Source organism: Eretmochelys imbricata, chromosome 2 (assembly GCF_965152235.1).
Source record: "Eretmochelys imbricata isolate rEreImb1 chromosome 2, rEreImb1.hap1, whole genome shotgun sequence".
In the NCBI taxonomy this organism is placed as follows: domain Eukaryota; kingdom Metazoa; phylum Chordata; order Testudines; family Cheloniidae; genus Eretmochelys; species Eretmochelys imbricata.
In genome coordinates, this window is record NC_135573.1 from 269,778,659 (window position 1) to 269,797,549 (window position 18,891).

General features: G+C 66.7%; 1 protein-coding gene across 3 annotated transcripts; it reads left to right on the top strand.

Moving 5' to 3' along the window:
- The first annotated feature begins 1,502 nt into the window (after positions 1-1,502).
- On the top strand, positions 1,503-17,587 carry ABCB8 (ATP binding cassette subfamily B member 8). Of its 3 annotated transcripts, XM_077808626.1 has the most exons (16): positions 1,503-1,586; positions 3,065-3,359; positions 3,587-3,742; positions 5,395-5,489; positions 5,829-5,934; positions 6,105-6,266; positions 7,669-7,754; positions 8,050-8,147; positions 8,996-9,101; positions 10,186-10,219; positions 10,744-10,880; positions 12,824-12,918; positions 13,344-13,477; positions 13,591-13,738; positions 14,024-14,274; positions 17,290-17,587. In XM_077808626.1, exons 1-16 carry the CDS (start codon positions 1,540-1,542, stop codon positions 17,368-17,370), a joined length of 2,031 nt encoding a protein of 676 aa, XP_077664752.1. In that variant the 5' UTR covers positions 1,503-1,539; the 3' UTR covers positions 17,371-17,587. The 3 variants fall into 3 exon arrangements, with proteins under 3 accessions (XP_077664752.1, XP_077664753.1, XP_077664754.1); XM_077808627.1 differs by lacking the exon at positions 6,105-6,266; XM_077808628.1 differs by lacking the exons at positions 1,503-1,586; positions 3,065-3,359; positions 3,587-3,742 and adding an exon at positions 4,727-5,071.
- The last annotated feature ends 1,304 nt before the right edge of the window (positions 17,588-18,891 follow it).

An 18,891-nucleotide genomic window follows, 5' to 3' on the forward strand; every position in this document is an offset into this window, starting at 1 on the left:
GCCCAGCCCCGCTGCGAGGGCAGGGCCACCCACTCAGACTCTGCCCAGCCCCAGCCGGCCATGGGTCCGATGGCCTCAGGGCACGGAGCCGGCCAGCACGGCCGGCTGCACCAATGCCCAGAAGGAAGCCGGTCACCCCGGGCTGCCGCTGCTCCAGGGGGCAGGGAGCCAGCTGCTTTCCTCGGGCCCTGGCCCTGGGGCACCTGGCAGGGGGCAGAGCTGGGGCCACGGAGCCTCGGCCAGAGCTGCCCGTCTGACTCCAGTCCAAGAGGGGCGGGGCTCTGGCTGGGGGCGGGGTCATTGCCGGGAGAGGTGGGGCTTTGCCCCAGGGGCGGGGTCAGTCTGTGAATGGGCGGTCCTCTGGCCCAGGGAGGGGCAGGGTGAGTCTGGGGAGGGGCGGAGCTCTGATTTGGGGGTGGAGTCAGTTCAGGGAGAGGCGGTGCTCTGGCCCAGGGAGGGGCGGGGTCAGTCTGTGAATGGGCGGGGCTCTGGCTTGGGGGCGGGGTGCAGGCCGGGGGGGCGGGGCTCTGGCTGGGGGGCAGGGTTCGTCCAGGGAGCGGCGGGGGAGGGGCGGGGCTCTGGCCCAGGGAGGGGCAGGTTGAGTCTGGGGAGGGGCGGAGCTCTGATTTGGGGGCGGAGTCAGTTCAGGGAGAGGCGGTGCTCTGGCCCAGGGAGGGGCGGGGTCAGTCTGTGAATGGGCGGGGCTCTGGCTTGGGGGCGGGGTGCAGGCCGGGGGGGCGGGGCTCTGGCTGGGGGGCAGGGTTCGTCCAGGGAGCGGCGGGGGAGGGGCGGGGCTCTGGCCCAGGGAGGGGCAGGTTGAGTCTGGGGAGGGGCGGAGCTCTGATTTGGGGGCGGAGTCAGTTCAGGGAGAGGCGGTGCTCTGGCCCAGGGAGGGGCGGGGTCAGTCTGTGAATGGGCGGGGCTCTGGCTTGGGGGCGGGGTGCAGGCTGGGGGGGCGGGGCTCTGGCTGGGGGGCAGGGTTCGTCCAGGGAGCGGCGGGGGAGGGGCGGGGCTCTGGCCCAGGGAGGGGCAGGGTGAGTCTGGGGAGGGGCGGAGCTCTGATTTGGGGGCGGAGTCAGTTCAGGGAGAGGCGGTGCTCTGGCCCAGGGAGGGGCGGGGTCAGTCTGTGAATGGGCGGGGCTCTGGCGCAGGGGCGAGGTGAGTCCAGGGAGGGGCGGGACTAAGGCATGGGGGAGGCGTGGCCAGTTTGTGAATGGTGGGGGCTCTGGCTCAGGGAGGGGCAGGGTGATTCCAGGGAGGGGAGGAGCTCTGATTTGGGGGCGGGCTCAGTTCAGGGAGGAGCCGGGCTCTGGCCGGGGAGGGGCGGGGCTCTGGCTGGGGGGCGGGGTTCGTCTAGGGAGGGGCGGGGCTGTGGCCCAAGGAAGGGCGGGGTCAGGCCGGGGAGGGGCGGGGCTCTGGCTTGGGGGCGGGGTCAGCCAGGGGGCGGGGCTCTGGCCCGGAAGCTCTCGGCGGCGACGACCCGCCCCCGCAGGCCGGGGGCGCGGTGCATTGTGGGCCGGCCGGGGCGCTGCTTTCGCGATGCTGCTGCTGCTGCTCCGGGCGGGGCGCGGGGGCTGCCGGGCCAGGTAGCGCGTCACCCGGACGCCTGGGTTCCCGGTCCCAGCCCGGAGCCCGCTGCCCCCGCCCCGGTGCACGTGCCCCTGGAGCCCCCACGGCGCGCGCCGGTGTGACACGCTCCCCGCCGCGCACCGGGCCCGGGGGGGGAGCAGGGGGGAGCCAGAGACAGAGGGGGGAGCGGGGAGCCAGGGGAGCAGGGGGGAGCCGGGCCCGGGGGGGAGAGCGGGGGAGCCGGGCCCGGGGAGGGGGGAGCCGGGCGCGGGGAGCGGGGAGCAGGGGGGAGCCGGGAGCGGGGAGCAGGGGGGAGCCGGGAGCGGGGAGCAGGGGGGAGCCGGGCCCGGGGGGGAGAGCAGGGGGGAGCCGGGCCCGGGGAGCGGGGAGCAGGGGGGAGTCGGGCCCAGGGAGGCGGGGGAGCAGGGCCCAGGGAGCGGGGAGCAGCGGGGAGCCGGGCGCAGGGGTGGGAGCTGGAGCCATGGGCAGAGGGGGGGAGCCGAGCCGGGAGCGGGGAGCGGGGAGCAGGGGGGAGCCGGCCCGGGGGGGGAGCTGGAGCCGTGGGCAGAGGGGGGAGCCGGGCGCGGGGAGCAGGGGGGGAGCGGGGAGCAGGGGGGAGCCGGGCCCCGGTGGGGGGGAGCTGGAGCCATGGGCAGAGGGGGGGAGCCGGGCCGGGGGAGCCGGGCGCGGGGAGCAGGGGGGAGCCGGGCCCGGGGGGAGCAGGGGGGAGCCGGGCGCGGGGGGGGGAGCTGGAGCCATGGGCAGAGGGGGGAGCTGGGCGCGGGGAGCAGGGGGGAGCGGGGAGCAGGGGGGAGCCGGGCCCGGGGGGGGAGCTGGAGCCATGGGCAGAGGGGGGAGCCGGGCCGGGGGAGCCGGGCGCGGGGGGGGATCTGGAGCCGTGGGCAGAGGGGGGAGCGGGGAGCAGGGGGGAGCCGGGCACGGGGAGCAGGGAGCAGGGGGGAGCCGGGCCCCGGGCGGGGGAGCTGGAGCCATGGGCAGAGGGGGGAGCCGGGCCCGGGGGGAGCCGGGCCCGGGGGGAGCAGGGGGGAGCCGGGCGCGGGGGGGGGATCTGGAGCCGTGGGCAGAGGGGGGAGCGGGGAGCAGGGGGGAGCCGGGCCCGGGGGGGGATCTGGAGCCGTGGGCAGAGGGGGGAGCGGGGAGCAGGGGGGAGCCGGGCACGGGGAGCAGGGGGGGAGCGGGGAGCAGGGGGGGAGCCGGGCCCCGGGCGGGGGAGCTGGAGCCATGGGCAGAGGGGGGAGCCGGGCCCGGGGGGAGCAGGGGGGAGCCGGGCCCGGGGGGGGAGCTGGAGCCATGGGCAGAGGGGGGAGCCGGGCCCGGGGAGCAGGGGGGAGCCGGGCGCGGGGGGGGAGCAGGGGGAGCCGTGGGCAGAGGGGGGGAGCCGGGCCCGGGGAGCAGGGGGGAGCCGGAGCCGGGCCTGGGGAGCAGGGGGAGCGGGCACCGCCCGGGGCGCCTCACCCCCCCCTTCTCCTTTTAGGTACGTGGCCAGTCATGCCAGAGTCTCCATCTTCCTCCGAGCCCCCGGCCGCCTGGCCGCGCCGTCCCCAGCCCTGCCCCGCTGCCCCTTCTCGCTGGGCCGGGCCACCGCGCTCCTGGCGGGCCCAGCCTTGCTGGGCCTGGGGGCCGGCCTCGCCCGCAGAGGAGCTCGTTGCCAGGAGGCTGGGAGCCCCAGCCCGGCCCCTGCTTCCCCCAAGCCAGAGCCCGACTTCGCCTGGGCCGAGTTCTGGAAGTTCCTTCGCCCGCAGCTGCTGGCCCTGTCGGCAGCCGTCGTGGTAAGAACCTTCTGGCGCGCCCCCCAGAGAACGCGGGGGGGCCTGGAGGAGGAGCCCAGCCCCCTGACGGACCAGCAGGCTCCAGCCTTGGCCAGTCTGGGGGCTCCCGGGCCCGTACCCCCCATGTCTCAGTCTGACCCACGTGGCCCTGGGGGTGATACCCCCACCGGCCTGGCCCAGCCCGTGGGCCCCAGGGGTCAATGCTGGGCTCTGATCTCTCTCTGCAGTTTGCCTTGGGCGTGGCCCTGCTCAACATCCGGATCCCCATGCTCCTGGGGGAGCTGGTGAACGTGGTGGCATGCTGCACCCAGCAGCGTGTTGGGACCTACCTGCGGGAGGTGCGCCGGCCTGCCCTCCGCCTGCTCCTGTTCTACAGCCTGCAGGTGAGCCGGGGGGGGCTGGCAGGGGCAGGGAGGGCTGTGAGCTGTTGGGCTCTGAACACCCCCGGCCCCGTCCTCTCTAACAGAGATATGCAGCACCTGTCCCAGGCGACCCAAGGGGGCCAAATGCTGTACCCAGATCTAGGGAAGGCCCTGGGGTGACCCGGGGAATTAGATCAGTCAGCCGTACATCTGTACCTGGCAGGCTGGTTGAAATGATCTTTAACAACAGTCTATTAAAAGACCTGGAAGATCAGGGTTATAACCAGCATGATTTTTGCCAAGGAAAATCACTTCTCACTCATCTACTGAATGAGCTGACGTAATTTAGACATTCCAAAGGCCTTTTCCAAGGTCCCCCACAAGAGGTGGCTAAAGAAGCGAAGTCATCCTGGGTGAGAGAGACAGTATTGTCGTGGATCAAAGGCTGGCTGGGCATAGAAAGCGAGAGCAGGACTAAAGGACACAAGGTTAACAGCGGAGCCTGAAGGCGTCAGGCTAGGTCCTGTGCTTAATGAATTTATCAGGGGTCTGGAAAGGAGGGTGAGCAGGGAAGTAGCAGCATTTGCAGCTGAGAAGTTATTTAGGGGAGTCAGGCCCAGAGAGGGCGGTGAGGAACTCAAAGATCCCAAGCCCAGCTGGGTGAAAGGGCTGTATGACAGCCAGTGAAGTTCACTGCTGATAAATACTAAGTAATGCGCATTGAAGGGGAAAATACGAACTACTTGTCCACCTGACAGGGCTTGACATTAACGGTGTCAGCCCAGGAAAGGGATCTGGGCTTCCCTGCCGACAGCTCAGTGAAGAGCTCTGCTCAATGCACAGCTGTGGTCAAAAAGGCTGAGGTGATGTTGGGACGCTTAAGGACTGGGGAGGTGAAAAACCGAGAATATTCAAATGCCTTTTTTTAAACCAATGGCACCACCTCCTCTGGATCCTGTGTGCAGCATGGGCGCTCTGTCCCAGGCAGGCTATTGCAGAGCTCGAGGGGGTTCAGACAAGGGCCACAGAGATGACCCCGGACCTGGAAACGCTCTGTTACAAGGAGAGACTGGAACGACTGGGGTTGTTACCACAGAGAGCAGACGCACGAGAGGCCGCGTGAGAAGTCTATAAAATAACGCCTGGCCTAGATCAGTGAGATCGGGCCTGGCTGGGCTTCCTGACTCATAACACAAGGACGAGGGGCCAGTCCATGAAATTAAATGGTGGGACGTTCCAAACTGATCTGAGGAAATGCTGTCCCGCAAGGTGTGGCTGGACTGTGGAACTCTCTGCCACAGGAGGTTGCTGAGGCCAGGGACTGAGGAAGATTCAAAGAGGATGTTTTATGTGGGTACCAAGATGTCCAGGTAGAGCCCTGTGTGGGACTGTTGTTTATGGCAGCAGGGCCCGCGGGATCCTGGCCCCGCAGCAGGGCTCTGCACTAGTCCTGCACAGGGTGCTGCATCCAGGGATGTTTTAATTCCTGGCACCACCTCTGTGGCAGGATGTGAAAGCCACTGCTGGCCCCTGCCTCCTGGGGTTGGGATGAGACTCCAGGAGGGGCCAGTCACCCCAGATCTGCAGCGGTGGGGCTCTCATAGGTGCTCTTGGGCGGGGCGCTGGGCTGGCGGGCCTCGGGCTGACTGCTGTGGCCATTCCTCCATCCCCAGGGGCTGCTGACCTTCAGCTACATCGTGATGCTGGCGCGGGTCGGGGAGCGGGTGGCCGGCAGCATGCGCAAGGCCCTCTTCGCATCCCTGCTGCGGTAAATCCACCCACTCGGGGGATGCATGGGAAGGAGGGTGGATTGATGACCGTAGGGGAAAGGGCGGGGGGGCGGCTGGGGGCAATGGCTGCAGTGGGGGGCATGTTTGGGGAGTAGGGGAATGATGGGTTGGTTGGGAGGAAGGAGGTGGGGGGTGGTTGGGGGGGCTGGCTGAGGAACGGGGGTTGGTTGGGGGGCTGGGGGTTGGTTGGGGGGCTGGGGTTGCAGGGGGGTTGGTTGAGGGAACAGAGGAGGGTTGGCTGGGGGAGCGGGGGCAGTTGGAGACAGCAGCTCCTGCAGGCCCCTCCCCCCCAGCCCCTGTCCCGTCCCATCCCCCAGACAGGACATGGCGTTCTTTGATGCCAACCGGACGGGGCAGCTGGTCAATCGGCTCACAACCGACATCCAGGAGTTCAAATCCTCCTTCAAACTCGTCATCTCCCAGGTGAGGCCAATGGGAGCAGCCCTGGATGTCCCCCCCTGGGCAGCCCCATCCTCTCCCAGCCAGCAGCCCCCACCCCGGGTGCTGAGTGCCCTGCCCTTGGCCTCTCCTGGCACTGCTGGGGAAGGCCTGGGGGCCGCGCGGGATCCCGCTGACTGGGTCTCTGCCTCCAGGGCCTGCGCAGTGTCACGCAAACCGTGGGCTGCTTCGCCTCCCTCTACCTGCTCTCGCCCAAGCTGACCGGGCTGCTCCTGGTGGTGATGCCCAGCTTGGTGGGCGCCGGTGCCCTGATCGGCTCTGTCCTGCGCAGCCTCTCCCGCCAGGCCCAAGAGCAGGTAACACCCCCTGTGACGGGTTGGGTCACAGGGATCCCCTTGGGACTGTCACCTGATGTGCTGAGATTACCTCTGAGCGCGTTTTCCCTGCCAGCCTGGGACTCCAGAACCCTGCCTTGTTGAGCCAGAGACGCCAGCCTGCTGCAAACACAGACTCAGATCAGGGCCACACCCCCAAAGCTGCAGGCTTTAACTGAAAACCACTCAGCAGGTTCCCTGTCTCCAGCACCCAGACACCCAGCTCCCAATGCGATCCAAACCCCAAATGAATCTGTTTTACTCTGCATAAAGCTTATACAGGGTAAATTCATAAACTGTCTGCCCTCTATAACACAGATAGAGAGATATGCACAGCTGTTTGCTCCTCCCAGTATTAATCACTTACTCTGGGTTTACCAGTAAACAAAAGTGATTTTATTAAGTATAAAAAGTAGTATTTAAGTGGTTTCAAGTAATAACAGACAAAACAAAGTAATTTACCAATCAAAATAAACCAACACATGCAAGTCTAAGCCTAATACATTAAGAAACTGATTACAGGTAAATCTCACCCTTAGAGATGTTCCAATAAGCTTCTTTCACAGACTCGACTCCTTCCTAGTCTGGGCCCAGTTCTTTCCCCGGTACAGTCCTTGTTAGTTCCAGCAGGCATCTCCGGTGGGAAGCAGGGGTTTTCACATGACTGGGACCCTCCTTGTGCTGTTCCACCCCCTTTTATACCTTTGTCACATGGCGGGGAATCTTTTGTCTCTGGGTCCCCACCCCTACTTCTAAATGGAAAAGTACCAGATTTAAGATGGATTCCAGTATCATTCTTCATTACCCAGGGGCTGGCCCACCCGTACACAGGAAGGCTTGCAGGTAAAAAAACTATCTACAATCAATTGTCCTAGTCAGTGGGAGCCATCAAGATTCTAAACCTGCAGGGGCCCAGACTTTTCATGATTACAGTAGGACCTCAGAGTTATACTTGATATGCCTAGCTTCAGATACTAGAACCAGAGACTAGCAGGGTTGGAAGAGACCTCAGGAGGTCACCTAGTCCAGCCCCCTGCATACATACAAACAGGATGACCACACTCAGTAGGTAATAACCTTTGCAGTGATGCCTTACAAGAGACCTTTTGCATGAAGCATATTCCAGTTATATTATATTCCCACTCATAAGCATATTTCCATAAAACATTATGGAATGCAACGTCTCCCCCCGGCCCCACCCCGCCAGGCCCAGGAGCCGGCAACACCCCCGCACTCCTGCCAGGTACAAACGGTGGCTGTGCGTTTGTGGGCCCCCGGTACGGAGGGAGTGTTGAGGTGGCAGGTGCCCCAGCCATGGCTTCTCCTGCCCCATTGGGCAGGCAGCGCCCGCGGAGCAAGGTGGCCTGTGACCGTCTCTCTGCAGGTGGCCAAGGCCACGGGGGTGGCAGATGAGGCGCTGGGAAACGTGCGGACTGTGCGGGCCTTTGCCATGGAGGACACAGAGGTTGCGTAAGTACCAGGCAGTGGCTTTGTCCCCACCCTGCCCCACTCACACCAGCCCCGCATGCACATGGTCCCTGCTGCCCCGACCCCAAAGCCAGGACCTTGTCCCTTGCCATCTGGGCCCGTGTCCTGCCCCCCAGCCTGGCATTGGGGGCGCTGTGCAGGAGAGGTGCCACCCCCACACCCTGGCCAGGTCCTGTAGGCACTGGGGGGCGCTGTGCAGGGGAGGTGCTGTGAGGAAGGCCCTGCAGCTGCCAGCCCCGCCCCGGTGTGGGTCGCCAACCCCCTCCTTGCCTTGCAGCCTGTACTGCCATGAGGTGGATCAGTCGAGCCGGCTGAATGAGAAGTTGGGCAGGGGCATCGCTGTCTTCCAGGGGCTGTCCAACATGGTGCTGAATGGTGAGTGGGCCATGCTGTAACCAGCCCCCCCTAGGTCCCGTCTGTTCACAAGGGTGGGTCACACAGCCCCCCACCTCCGACGGAGCCTCTGGGCTCTAGCCCTCCACCTTCCCCCCACGAGCTCTGCCAGCAAGTCCCTCTGAGCTGGGCTCTAGGGGACCCTCATCGCGCCCAGCCAGGATCGGCCCTGGCACCAGGAGCCTTTTCCCCCCAGAGCAGGTTTGTCAGTCACCTGGAACAAGCCCTCAGTAGCCCAGAGACACAGTCTGGACTGGCTACCCCCAGGGCTCCCCTCAGCTATGCTACTGTAGGGCCCCTGTGACCCCTCTCCCGTCCCATCCCCCATGAGCCCCATGGCTGTGACCCGACCGCCCCCCCCAGCACTGCTCTGGCTAGGGGCTCGGCTCTGCTCCCTGCAGGGAGCTGGGGGAGCCGTTGGCTCCAGGTTAATCTGCAGCCAGAGAGTCTCTGCGGGGGCCTCTGGCCAGCCTAGGCAGCCCTAATGGATCTGTCTCCACCTCACCCTGACTCCCTGAGCAACGATGCCAAGGCCATAGGAACAGACTCACTGGGATGCGGAGAATTCCCCCGGGGTGTGTCCGCACCACGCAGTGCCAGCCGCTCAGCCCGCCCCGTGCACCCGGCCAGGCACCAGCTGCTGCACTCCACCCCAGAGGCGGCTGCCATTCCGGGGTGTTAGGGAAATACTTCGGCACCTCTCGGTGTGAGGGCACCGTGCCAGCCAGTGCGTCTGAGGGGGGCTGCGGGCTCCTCGTCTCTCCTGTGTCCCACTCCCTGTGGCGGGGCTGGAAGCCCTCATGTCACCGTGCCGCGCTCTGCCCCTGCAGGTATCGTGCTGGGCACCATCTTTGTGGGGGGCTCCCTCATGGCTGGGGAGGAGCTCTCGCCTGGAGACCTCATGTCCTTCATGGTGGCTTCGCAGACAGTGCAAAGGTCAGAGAACAACAGCCGTGTGCATTTCACCCCGGGGTGGGGCTCACCAGGAGAGTCGTTATCAGTGGTTCACAGTCATGCTGGAAGGGCATAACGAGTGGGGTCCTGCAGGGATCGGTTCTGGATACGTTTCCATTCAATATCTTCATCACTGATTTAGATAACGGCATAGAGAGTACACTTATCAAGTGTGCGGATGATACCAAGCTGGGAGGGGTTGCAAGTGCTTTGCAGGACAGGGTTAAAATTCAAAAGGATCTGGACAAACTGGAGAAATGGTCTGAAGTAAATGGGATGAAATTCAACGAGGACAAATGCAAAGCCCTCCACTTAGGAAGGAACAATCAGTTGCACACATACACAATGGGGAATGACGGCCTAGGAAGGAGTCCTGGGGAAAGGGATCTGGGGTCATAGTGGATCACAAGCTAAATACGAGTCAACGGTGTAACAAACATCCTTCTGGGCTGTATGAGCAGGAGTGTTGTAAGCAAGACACGAGAAGTAATTCTTCCGCTCTACTCCGCGCTGATTAGGCCTCAACTGGAGTATTGTGTCCCGTTCCTGGCCCCACATTTCAGGAAAGATGTGGAAAGTCCAAAGAGCCACAAAACGGATGAAAGGTCTAGGAAACATGACCTGTGCGGGAAGATTGAGAACACTGGGTCTGTTTGGTCTGGAGCAGAGAAGACTGGGAGGGGACATGAGAACAGTTTTCAAGTACATAAAAGGTTGTTACAAAGGGGGAGAAAAATTGTTCTTCTTAACCTCTGAGGACAGGACAAGACGCAATGGGCTTAAATTGCAGCCAGGGCGGTTTAGGTTGGACATTAGGAAAAACCTCCGACCTGTCAGGGTGGTTCGGCACTGGAATAAATTGCCCAGGGAGGTGGTGGAATCTCCATCGTTGGGGATTTTTAAGAGCAGGTTGGACAATCACCTGTCAGGGATGGTCTGGGTAATGCGTAGTCCTGTCGTGAGTGCAGGGGACTGGACTAGGTGACCTCTTGAGGTCCCGTCCAGTCCCATGATTCTATGTCCCCATGCCCAGTGCTGAGCAGAGCCTCTCCCCTTGCCTCGGCAGGTCCATGGCCAACATCTCCGTCCTGTTTGGACAGGTAGGTGGGGCAGGGGCTGGCTCGGTCCCCCTTTGACACCTCCCCGCTCTTGTGGGGCTAGCAGCCTGACACAGGCTACCAAGGGCCGGGGTGACCGTACCAGCAGCCGGTTCGCAGGGCTTGCCTGCTGCTTCTGGGATTCTGGCCCGTGGCGGGTTCTGGGCGGAGGGCACTGGGACAAGTGCCGGCCTGTCTGGTTGGTTGAAGGTGCGACTGGCCAGATCCTGCCTGGTCGTTCTTTATCCATATGCCCTGCTCTGGCCCAGCTGCTGCACCTTGTAAACTGAGGCAGGGACCCCTGAGGCACAATGGTGGTGACGGAGGTTCCTGCTGTGCCCCTGTGCTGGCCCCAGACTGTCAGCTGGGCAAGGGGGGAGGGCTGGGCCCCCACTGGCCAGGGCCCTTCCAGCACACGGTGCCATGTGGCCGTGGAGGGGTGACGCAGATGGGGCTGTGCTTGGGGCTGCCCCAGTGACATGGTGACCAGGGCATCGGGCAGTCCCACCCCATCGCTGTCCCCGCAGGTCGTGCGAGGCCTCAGCGCTGGAGCCCGTGTCTTTGAGTTCATGACCCTGGAGCCGACCGTGTCCCTGTCGGGGGGGGACCAGATCCCCAGCCACTCCCTGCTCGGCCACATCTGCTTCCGGGACGTCTGCTTCAGGTGAGGGCAGCCGGGGGGGCTCTGTTCTGCACCACTGGGAACCTGTCATTCTCCTCACCCTCTGTACCACCCTTCCCTCAGTCCTGCCAGTGCCCCTCGCTCCCGACCCACAGCCCCTGCTAGCCCAGCCCTGCCGGTGCCTCCTCGTTCCCGACCCACAGCCGCCTGCTAGCCCAGCCCTGCGGTGCCCCCTCGTTCCCGACCCACAGCCCCTGCTAGCCCAGGCCTGCCGGTGCCCCCTCGTTCCCGACCCACAGCCCCCTGCTAGCCCAGTCCTGCCCCCCATCTCTGCCGGTGCCCCTCACTCCCAACCTACAGCCCCTGCTAGCCCTGCCGGTGCCCCTCACTCCCGACCCACAGCCCCTGCTAGCCCAGCCTTGCCGGTGCCCCTCACTCCAGACCCACAGCCCCTGCTAGCCCAGCCTTGCCGGTGCCCCTCACTCCAGACCCACAGCCCCTGCTAACCCAGCCTTGCCGGTGCCCCTCACTCCCGACCCACAGCCCCTGCTAGCCCAGCCTTGCCGGTGCCCCTCACTCCAGACCCACAGCCCCTGCTAGCCCAGCCTTGCCGGTGCCCCTCGTTCCCGACCCACAGCCCCCTGCTAGCCCAGCCCTGTTCCCCCCCCATCTCTGCCGGTGCCCCTCACTCCCAACCCACAGCCCCTGCTAACCCTGCCGGTACCCCTCACTCCCGACCCACAGCCCCCTGCTAGCCCAGCCCTGCCGGTGCCCCCCCCGTTCCTGACCCACAGCCCCCTGCTAGCCCAGCCCTGCCGGTGCTCCCTCGCTCCCGACCCACAGCCCCTGCTAGCCCAGCCCTGCCAGTGCCCCTCACTCCCGACCCACAGCCCCTGCTAGCCCAGCCTTGCCGGTGCCCCTCGTTCCCGACCCACAGCCCCCTGCTAGCCCAGCCCTGTTCCCCCCCCATCTCTGCCGGTGCCCCTCACTCCCAACCCACAGCCCCTGCTAACCCTGCCGGTACCCCTCACTCCCGACCCACAGCCCCCTGCTAGCCCAGCCCTGCCGGTGCCCGCCCCGTTCCTGACCCACAGCCCCCTGCTAGCCCAGCCCTGCCGGTGCTCCCTCGCTCCCGACCCACAGCCCCTGCTAGCCCAGCCCTGCCGGTGCTCCCTCGCTCCCGACCCACAGCCCCTGCTAGCCCAGCCCTGCCAGTGCCCCTCACTCCCGACCCACAGCCCCTGCTAGCCCAGCCTTGCCGGTGCCCCTCACTCCAGACCCACAGCCCCTGCTAGCCCAGCCTTGTCGGTGCCCCTCACTCTCGACCCACAGCCCCTGCTAGCCCAGCCTTGCCGGTGCCCCTCGTTCCCGACCCACAGCCCCCTGCTAGCCCAGCCCTGTTCCCCCCCCATCTCTGCCGGTGCCCCTCACTCCCAACCCACAGCCCCTGCTAACCCTGCCGGTACCCCTCACTCCCGACCCACAGCCCCCTGCTAGCCCAGCCCTGCCGGTGCCCCCCCCGTTCCTGACCCACAGCCCCCTGCTAGCCCAGCCCTGCCGGTGCCCCCCCCGTTCCTGACCCACAGCCCCCTGCTAGCCCAGCCCTGCCGGTGCCCCCCCCGTTCCTGACCCACAGCCCCCTGCTAGCCCAGCCCTGCCGGTGCCCCACCCGTTCCTGACCCACAGCCCCCTGCTAGCCCAGCCCTGCTGGTGCTCCCTCGCTCCCGACCCACAGCCCCTGCTAGCCCAGCCCTGCCAGTGCCCCTCACTCCCGACCCACAGCCCCCTGCTAGCCCAGCCCTGCCCCCCCAGCCCTGCTGGTGCCCCCTCACTCCCGACCCGCAGCCCCTGCCACCCCAGCCCTGCCCCCCCCCAGCCCTGCCGGTGCCCCTCGCTCCCAGTTGCACAGCTTCTCCGCACTTGCCCAGCGCTTGGCCACCTTGTCTGCCCTGCCCAACCTGACCCCTCTCTTCTTGCTGTCGCAGTTACCCCACGCGCCCCAGCTGCCCGGTGCTACGGAACTTCAGCCTCACCCTGCCCCCTCGCAAGACAGTGGCCATCGTGGGCGAGTCGGGAGGAGGTACCACAGGAAGTCTCCAGGTTCCTCCCACCCCTCGGCTGCCCCCGGGCCATGAGTGCCAAAGCCCCCTCCCCCCCCCAAGACTGTCACAGGTGGGGTCTCGCAGGGCAGCCAGTCCAGAGAGGGGCGGGGTGGCCAAGGTCTCACAGGGAATGGTCCTGGCTCCCAACGCTCTTGCCCTCCCAGAGCCAGGATAGAACCCAGGCGTCCTGGCTCCCAACCCCCCTGCCCTCCCAGAGCCGGGATAGAACCCAGGCGTCCTGACTCCCAGCCTACTCGGCCCCACCTCGGCTCAGAGTTCAGTCCCCTAAAGGCTCTGAAATGGACCCTGCCCCTCCCTGGGCTGTGGGCAGGCCGTGGGGCGCTCTGTGCCCGGGCTGCGTCGTGGGCCATGCGGCTGCCAGCCTCATCCCCTTGCCCTGCAGGGAAGTCGACAGTGGCGGCCCTTCTGGAGCGTTTCTATGAGCCCACGGGGGGGGCCATCACGCTGGACGGACGGGAGCTCTGCACCCTGGACCCCTCGTGGCTACGGGGGCAGGTCATTGGCTTCATCAGCCAGGTGAGCGGGGCGGGAGAGTGCAGGGAGCAGGGACTGGGGCGGTGAGGGGAGTGGAGCGCGAGGCGGGGGTCAGGCTGCTCCCAGCACTGAAACGGTGGCTCCCCCCACCCCAGGAGCCTGCGCTCTTTGGAACGACCATCCTGGAGAACATTCGCTTTGGGAAGCCCAGCGCGTCCGACGCCGAGGTCTACGCCGCGGCCCGGCTGGCCAACGCCGACAGCTTCGTCCACAGCTTCCCCCAGGGCTATGGCACCATCGTGGGTGAGCGCAGGGCCCTGGCACCTTCCTGTGCCCCCACTCACCCAAGTGGGCGCCATCCGTGGGGGGTGGCTGCTTGGGGGGAGCAGCTGCTGGCTGGAGCTGCCAGACCCGCTCCGAGCGGACGTACGGCTGCGGCGGGGTCTCCGTGACACGGGGTCAGTGGAGCTGGGGCAGCCCTGCTCTCGCTCAGCCAGAGCCAGGGCCCTGGGGGGAGGGCCCTGCCTCGGGCTCTCACAGGCCGGATGGGACGGGCAGAACAGCCCCACAGAGCCCCTGTCCCCCCAGGCGAGCGCGGCGTGATGCTGTCGGGGGGCCAGAAGCAGCGTGTGGCCATCGCCCGGGCCCTCCTTAAGAACCCGGCGGTGCTGATCCTGGACGAGGCCACGAGTGCCCTGGACGCGGAGTCGGAGCAGGTGGTGCAGGAAGCGCTGGAGCGGGCCGTGGCTGGCCGCACCGTGCTGGTCATCGCCCACCGGCTCAGCACCATTCAGGGCGCCGACCTCATCGTGGTGCTGGCCCGGGGCTGCGTGGCTGAGGTGAGGGGGGACGAGGCTGGGCGGGGGTCAGAGTCCTGCAGGCGGGGTTGGCAGGGGCCAGTTCTGGGGGCATGGGGTGTTCTGGGTGGGCGGTCCCCGGGTGGGGGGGCAATGGGGAGGTATGAAGGCACGGGGACGAGCTGGGTGTTCTGGAGGCATGGGGTGTTCTGGGTGGGTGGTCCCCGGATGGGGGGGGCCTGGGGAGGTACAAGGGCGCAGGGACAAGACCGGTGTTCTGGGTGGGCGGTCCCCGGGTCGGGAGGGCCATGGGGAGGTATGAGGGCACGGGGACGAGCCGGGTGTTCTGGGGGCATGGGGTGTTCTGGGTGGGTGGTCCCCGGATGGGGGGGGCCTGGGGAGGTACAAGGGCGCAGGGACAAGACCGGTGTTCTGGGTGGGCGGTCCCCGGGTCGGGAGGGCCATGGGGAGGTATGAGGGCACGGGGACGAGCCGGGTGTTCTGGGGGCATGGGGTGTTCTGGGTGGGCGGTCCCCGGGTGGGGGGGCATGGGGAGGTATGAGGGCACGGGGACAAGCCGGGTGTTCTGGAGGCACAGAGTGTTCTGGGTGGGTGGTCCCTGGATGGGGGGGGGCATGGGGAGGTACAAGGGCGCAGGGACGAGACCGGTGTTCTGGGTGGGCGGTCCCCGGGTTGGGGGGGCATGGGGAGGTACGAGGGCATGGGGACAAGCTGGGTGTTCTGGGTGGGTGGTCCCCGGGTGGGGGGGGCATGGGGAGGTATGGTATGAGGGCACGGGGACGAGCCGGGTGTTCTGGAGGCATGGGGTGTTCTGGGTGGGCGGTCCCCAGGTGGGGGGGCCATGGGGAGGTACAAGGGCATGGGGACAAGCTGGGTGTTTTGGAGGCATGGGGTGTTCTGGGTGGGCGGTCCCCGGGTAGGGGGGGCATGGAGAGGTATGAAGGCACGGGGACAAGCTGGGTGTTCTGGGTGGGCGGTCCCCGGGTGGGGGGGCATGGGGAGGTATGAAGGCACGGGGACGAGCCGGGTGTTCTGGAGGCATGGAGTGTTCTGGGTGGGCGGTCCCCGGGTGGGGGGGCCATGGGGAGGTATGAGGGCACGGGGACGAGCCGGGTGTTCTGGGGGCATGGGGTGTTTTGGGTGGGCGGTCCCCGGGTGGGGGGGCATGGGGAGGTATGAGGGCACGGGGACGAGCCGAGTGTTCTGGAGGCATGGGGTGTTCTGGGTGGGTGGTCCCCGGGTGGGGGGGGCATGGGGAGGTATGAGGGCACGGGGATGAGCTGGGTGTTCTGGAGGCATGGGGTGTTCTGGGTGGGTGGTCCCCGGGTGGGGGGGGGCCTGGGGAGGTACAAGGGCGCAGGGACAAGACCGGTGTTCTGGGTGGGCGGTCCCCGGGTCGGGAGGGCCATGGGGAGGTATGAAGGCACGGGGACGAGCTGGGTGTTCTGGGTGGGTGGTCCCCGGGTCGGGAGGGCCATGGGGAGGTATGAGGGCACGGGGACGAGCCGGGTGTTCTGGGGGCATGGGGTGTTCTGGGTGGGTGGTCCCCGGGTGGGGGGGGCGTGGGGAGGTATGAGGGCACGGGGACGAGCTGGGTGTTCTGGAGGCACAGAGTGTTCTGGGTGGGTGGTCCCTGGATGAGGGGGGGCCTGGGGAGGTACAAGGGCGCAGGGACAAGACCGGTGTTCTGGGTGGGCGGTCCCCGGGTCGGGAGGGCCATGGGGAGGTATGAAGGCACGGGGACGAGCTGGGTGTTCTGGGGGCATGGGGTGTTCTGGGTGGGTGGTCCCCGGGTCGGGAGGGCCATGGGGAGGTATGAAGGCACGGGGACGAGCTGGGTGTTCTGGGTGGGTGGTCCCCGGGTCGGGAGGGCCATGGGGAGGTATGAAGGCACGGGGACGAGCTGGGTGTTCTGGGTGGGTGGTCCCCGGGTCGGGAGGGCCATGGGGAGGTATGAAGGCACGGGGACGAGCCGGGTGTTCTGGGGGCATGGGGTGTTTTGGGTGGGCGGTCCCCGGGTGGGGGGGCATGGGGAGGTATGAGGGCACGGGGACGAGCCGGGTGTTCTGGAGGCATGGGGTGTTCTGGGTGGGCGGTCCCCGGGTGGGGGGGCATGGGGAGGTATGGTATGAGGGCACGGGGACGAGCCGGGTGTTCTGGAGGCATGGGGTGTTCTGGGTGGGTGGTCCCTGGATGGGGGGGGCATGGGGAGGTACAAGGGCGCAGGGACGAGACCGGTGTTCTGGGTGGGCGGTCCCCGGGTCGGGAGGGCCATGGGGAGGTATGAAGGCACGGGGACGAGCTGGGTGTTCTGGGTGGGCGGTCCCCGGGTGGGGGGGCCATGGGGAGGTATGAAGGCACGGGGACGAGCCGGGTGTTCTGGGGGCATGGGGTGTTCTGGGTGGGCGGTCCCCGGGTGGGGGGGGCATGGGGAGGTATGAAGGCACGGGGACGAGCTGGGTGTTCTGGGGGCATGGGGTGTTCTGGGTGGGCGGTCCCCGGGTGGGGGGGGCATGGGGAGGTATGAAGGCACGGGGACGAGCCGGGTGTTCTGGAGGCATGGTGTGTTCTGGGTGGGCAGTCCCCGGGTGGGGGGGCATGGGGAGGTATGGTATGAGGGCACGGGGACGAGCCGGGTGTTCTGGAGGCATGGGGTGTTCTGGGTGGGCGGTCCCCGGGTGGGGGGGCATGGGGAGGTATGAGGGCACGGGGACGAGCCGGGTGTTCTGGGGGCATGGGGTGTTCTGGGGGGCGGGGGCCATGGGAAGGTACGAGGGCAAGGGGACGAGATGGGTGTTCTGGGGGGCGGGGGCCATGGGGAAGTACGAGGGCAAGGGGACGAGATGGGTGTTCTGGGGGGCGGCGGCCATGGGGAAGTACGAGGGCAAGGGGACGAGATGGGTGTTCTGGGGGCATGGGGTGTTCTGGGTGGGCAGTCCCCTGGTGGGAGGGGCACAGGGGCATTCTGGGGGGCACGGGGCGCAGGACCAAGGTTGGGCGTGGCCTGCTCTGTGACCCCCCCCGGTCTTCCCCCAGGTGGGGACTCATGCGGAGCTGCTACGCCGGAGCGGGCTGTATGCTGAGCTCATCCGCAGACAGGCCATGGAGCAGCCCTGAGCGGGGACGAGCCCAGCAGAGACCCTGGATCTGTGCACCGACCTCTGGCCCTGGGGCCTGCCCAGCCACGGGCCCCTCCTCTCTCCCCGGGCGGGGCGTCCTGGCCCTGGCTCCCCTCCCCGGCTCTGCCCCGGGCAGGGCTTGGGCCATGGCCCGCAGCAAGGTGCTGGGTGCCCAGGTTCATGCTGTGCCCCGTCGCCAATAAAAGCCAAGTGCAGCTGTTGTCTGAGACAGGGTTGGGGGGTGCGGGGGGTGGCATGGGGAGCTGGGACCAGCCAGACCCGCTTCGTTACCCTAGCGATCAGCCCCTGATCTCATCTCCTGCCCCCTCCCCCCGCCTGGAGCGGGCTCTGGCCATGCCCCCAACATGCCAGGGCTCTGGGGGTTGCCATGGGGATGGGGATGTGACTCAGAACCACCCCCCCACCCCGCCCCGGGGACTCACCCCCAGCCCAGCTCGGGCTGTGCAGGGGCCCAGGCAAGTGGAGTAACGGGCTGGGGGCCTGGGCCAAGTCCTCAGGCCTCATGTCTCTGGGGATCTGCCTTGATGGGCTCAGCGAAGACTCCAGGCCCATCTGCTCTGGGGTCTCGTCCCGTGGGGTACGGAGCTCCCTGGCCCACCCAGACCTGCGTCCCGGCAGGAGCCACCCCCCGCGCTGGTAATGACCCTCCCCCTCTCTTGGCCCGCGAGGGGCTGGGCACGGCTCGGGCCGGTTTTGGACAGGACCCTGCATGCCCGCTCGGGCTCCTGGGCTGGGCTGAGGAGCCGCCGAGGCAAAGCAGGGCCAAGGGACCGTTTGAGCTTCATCCAGGAACCGCCAGATTGTCCCCGGCTCGGTAACAGGGCCCGTTCCCAGCCTGTCCTGCCAACCCCTGTGAGCCCCCCTGGCAGCTGGGCCCGCCTCATGGTCACCAGCCATAGCACCGGCCGTACGCCCCGCTCCCCCCCTTCCCTTCGGCTTGACGTGCTCCAGAGAGAGGGTGTTCCCGTGGCTGCACCTTTCCTCCCGCTCTGGCCACAAGCCGCTTTCTTCACCCAGTGGCCCCCACTTGTCCAGTAAGCCCCCTTCAGCTGGATTCCTTCAACAGCTGGTTAGTCGTCAGAACGGCCGGACTGGGGCAGCCCCGTGGCCCTGTTAGCCCAGGATCCTGCCATCCAACAGCTCGGTGCCAGGGGCTTGAGGGAATGCACAGGACAGGGCACTATGGAGTGAGCTGTTCTCTGTCCTCCAGCCCCAGCTTTTGGCAAACAGTCTGGGGACACTCAGAGCGTGGGGTTGTGTCCCTGCCCGTCCTGGATCATCACCACGGAGGGACCTACGCGCCAGGAATTGATCTAGTTCTTTTTTGAACCCTGTCATAATCTTGGCCTTCAACATCCCCTGGCAGTGAGTTCCACAGGTTGTCTGTGTGTTGGGTGATGAATCACTTCATTTGGTTGTTTTGAACTGGCTGCCTGTTAATTGTTTGTTGCTGTGGGTCCTGTGGGAGGGTTTCTCATTTGCCAGTGTCAGGCTCTGT

Bases quoted from the DNA above. Each gene is read 5' to 3' on its own strand.
- ABCB8 (XM_077808626.1), top strand. From the start codon at position 1,540: ATGCTGCTGCTGCTGCTCCGGGCGGGGCGCGGGGGCTGCCGGGCCAG. The intron at 9,102-10,185 runs GTCAGAGAACAA...TTGCCTCGGCAG, and splicing joins GCTTCGCAGACAGTGCAAAG to GTCCATGGCCAACATCTCCG. The intron at 10,881-12,823 runs GTGAGGGCAGCC...TTGCTGTCGCAG, and splicing joins TTCCGGGACGTCTGCTTCAG to TTACCCCACGCGCCCCAGCT.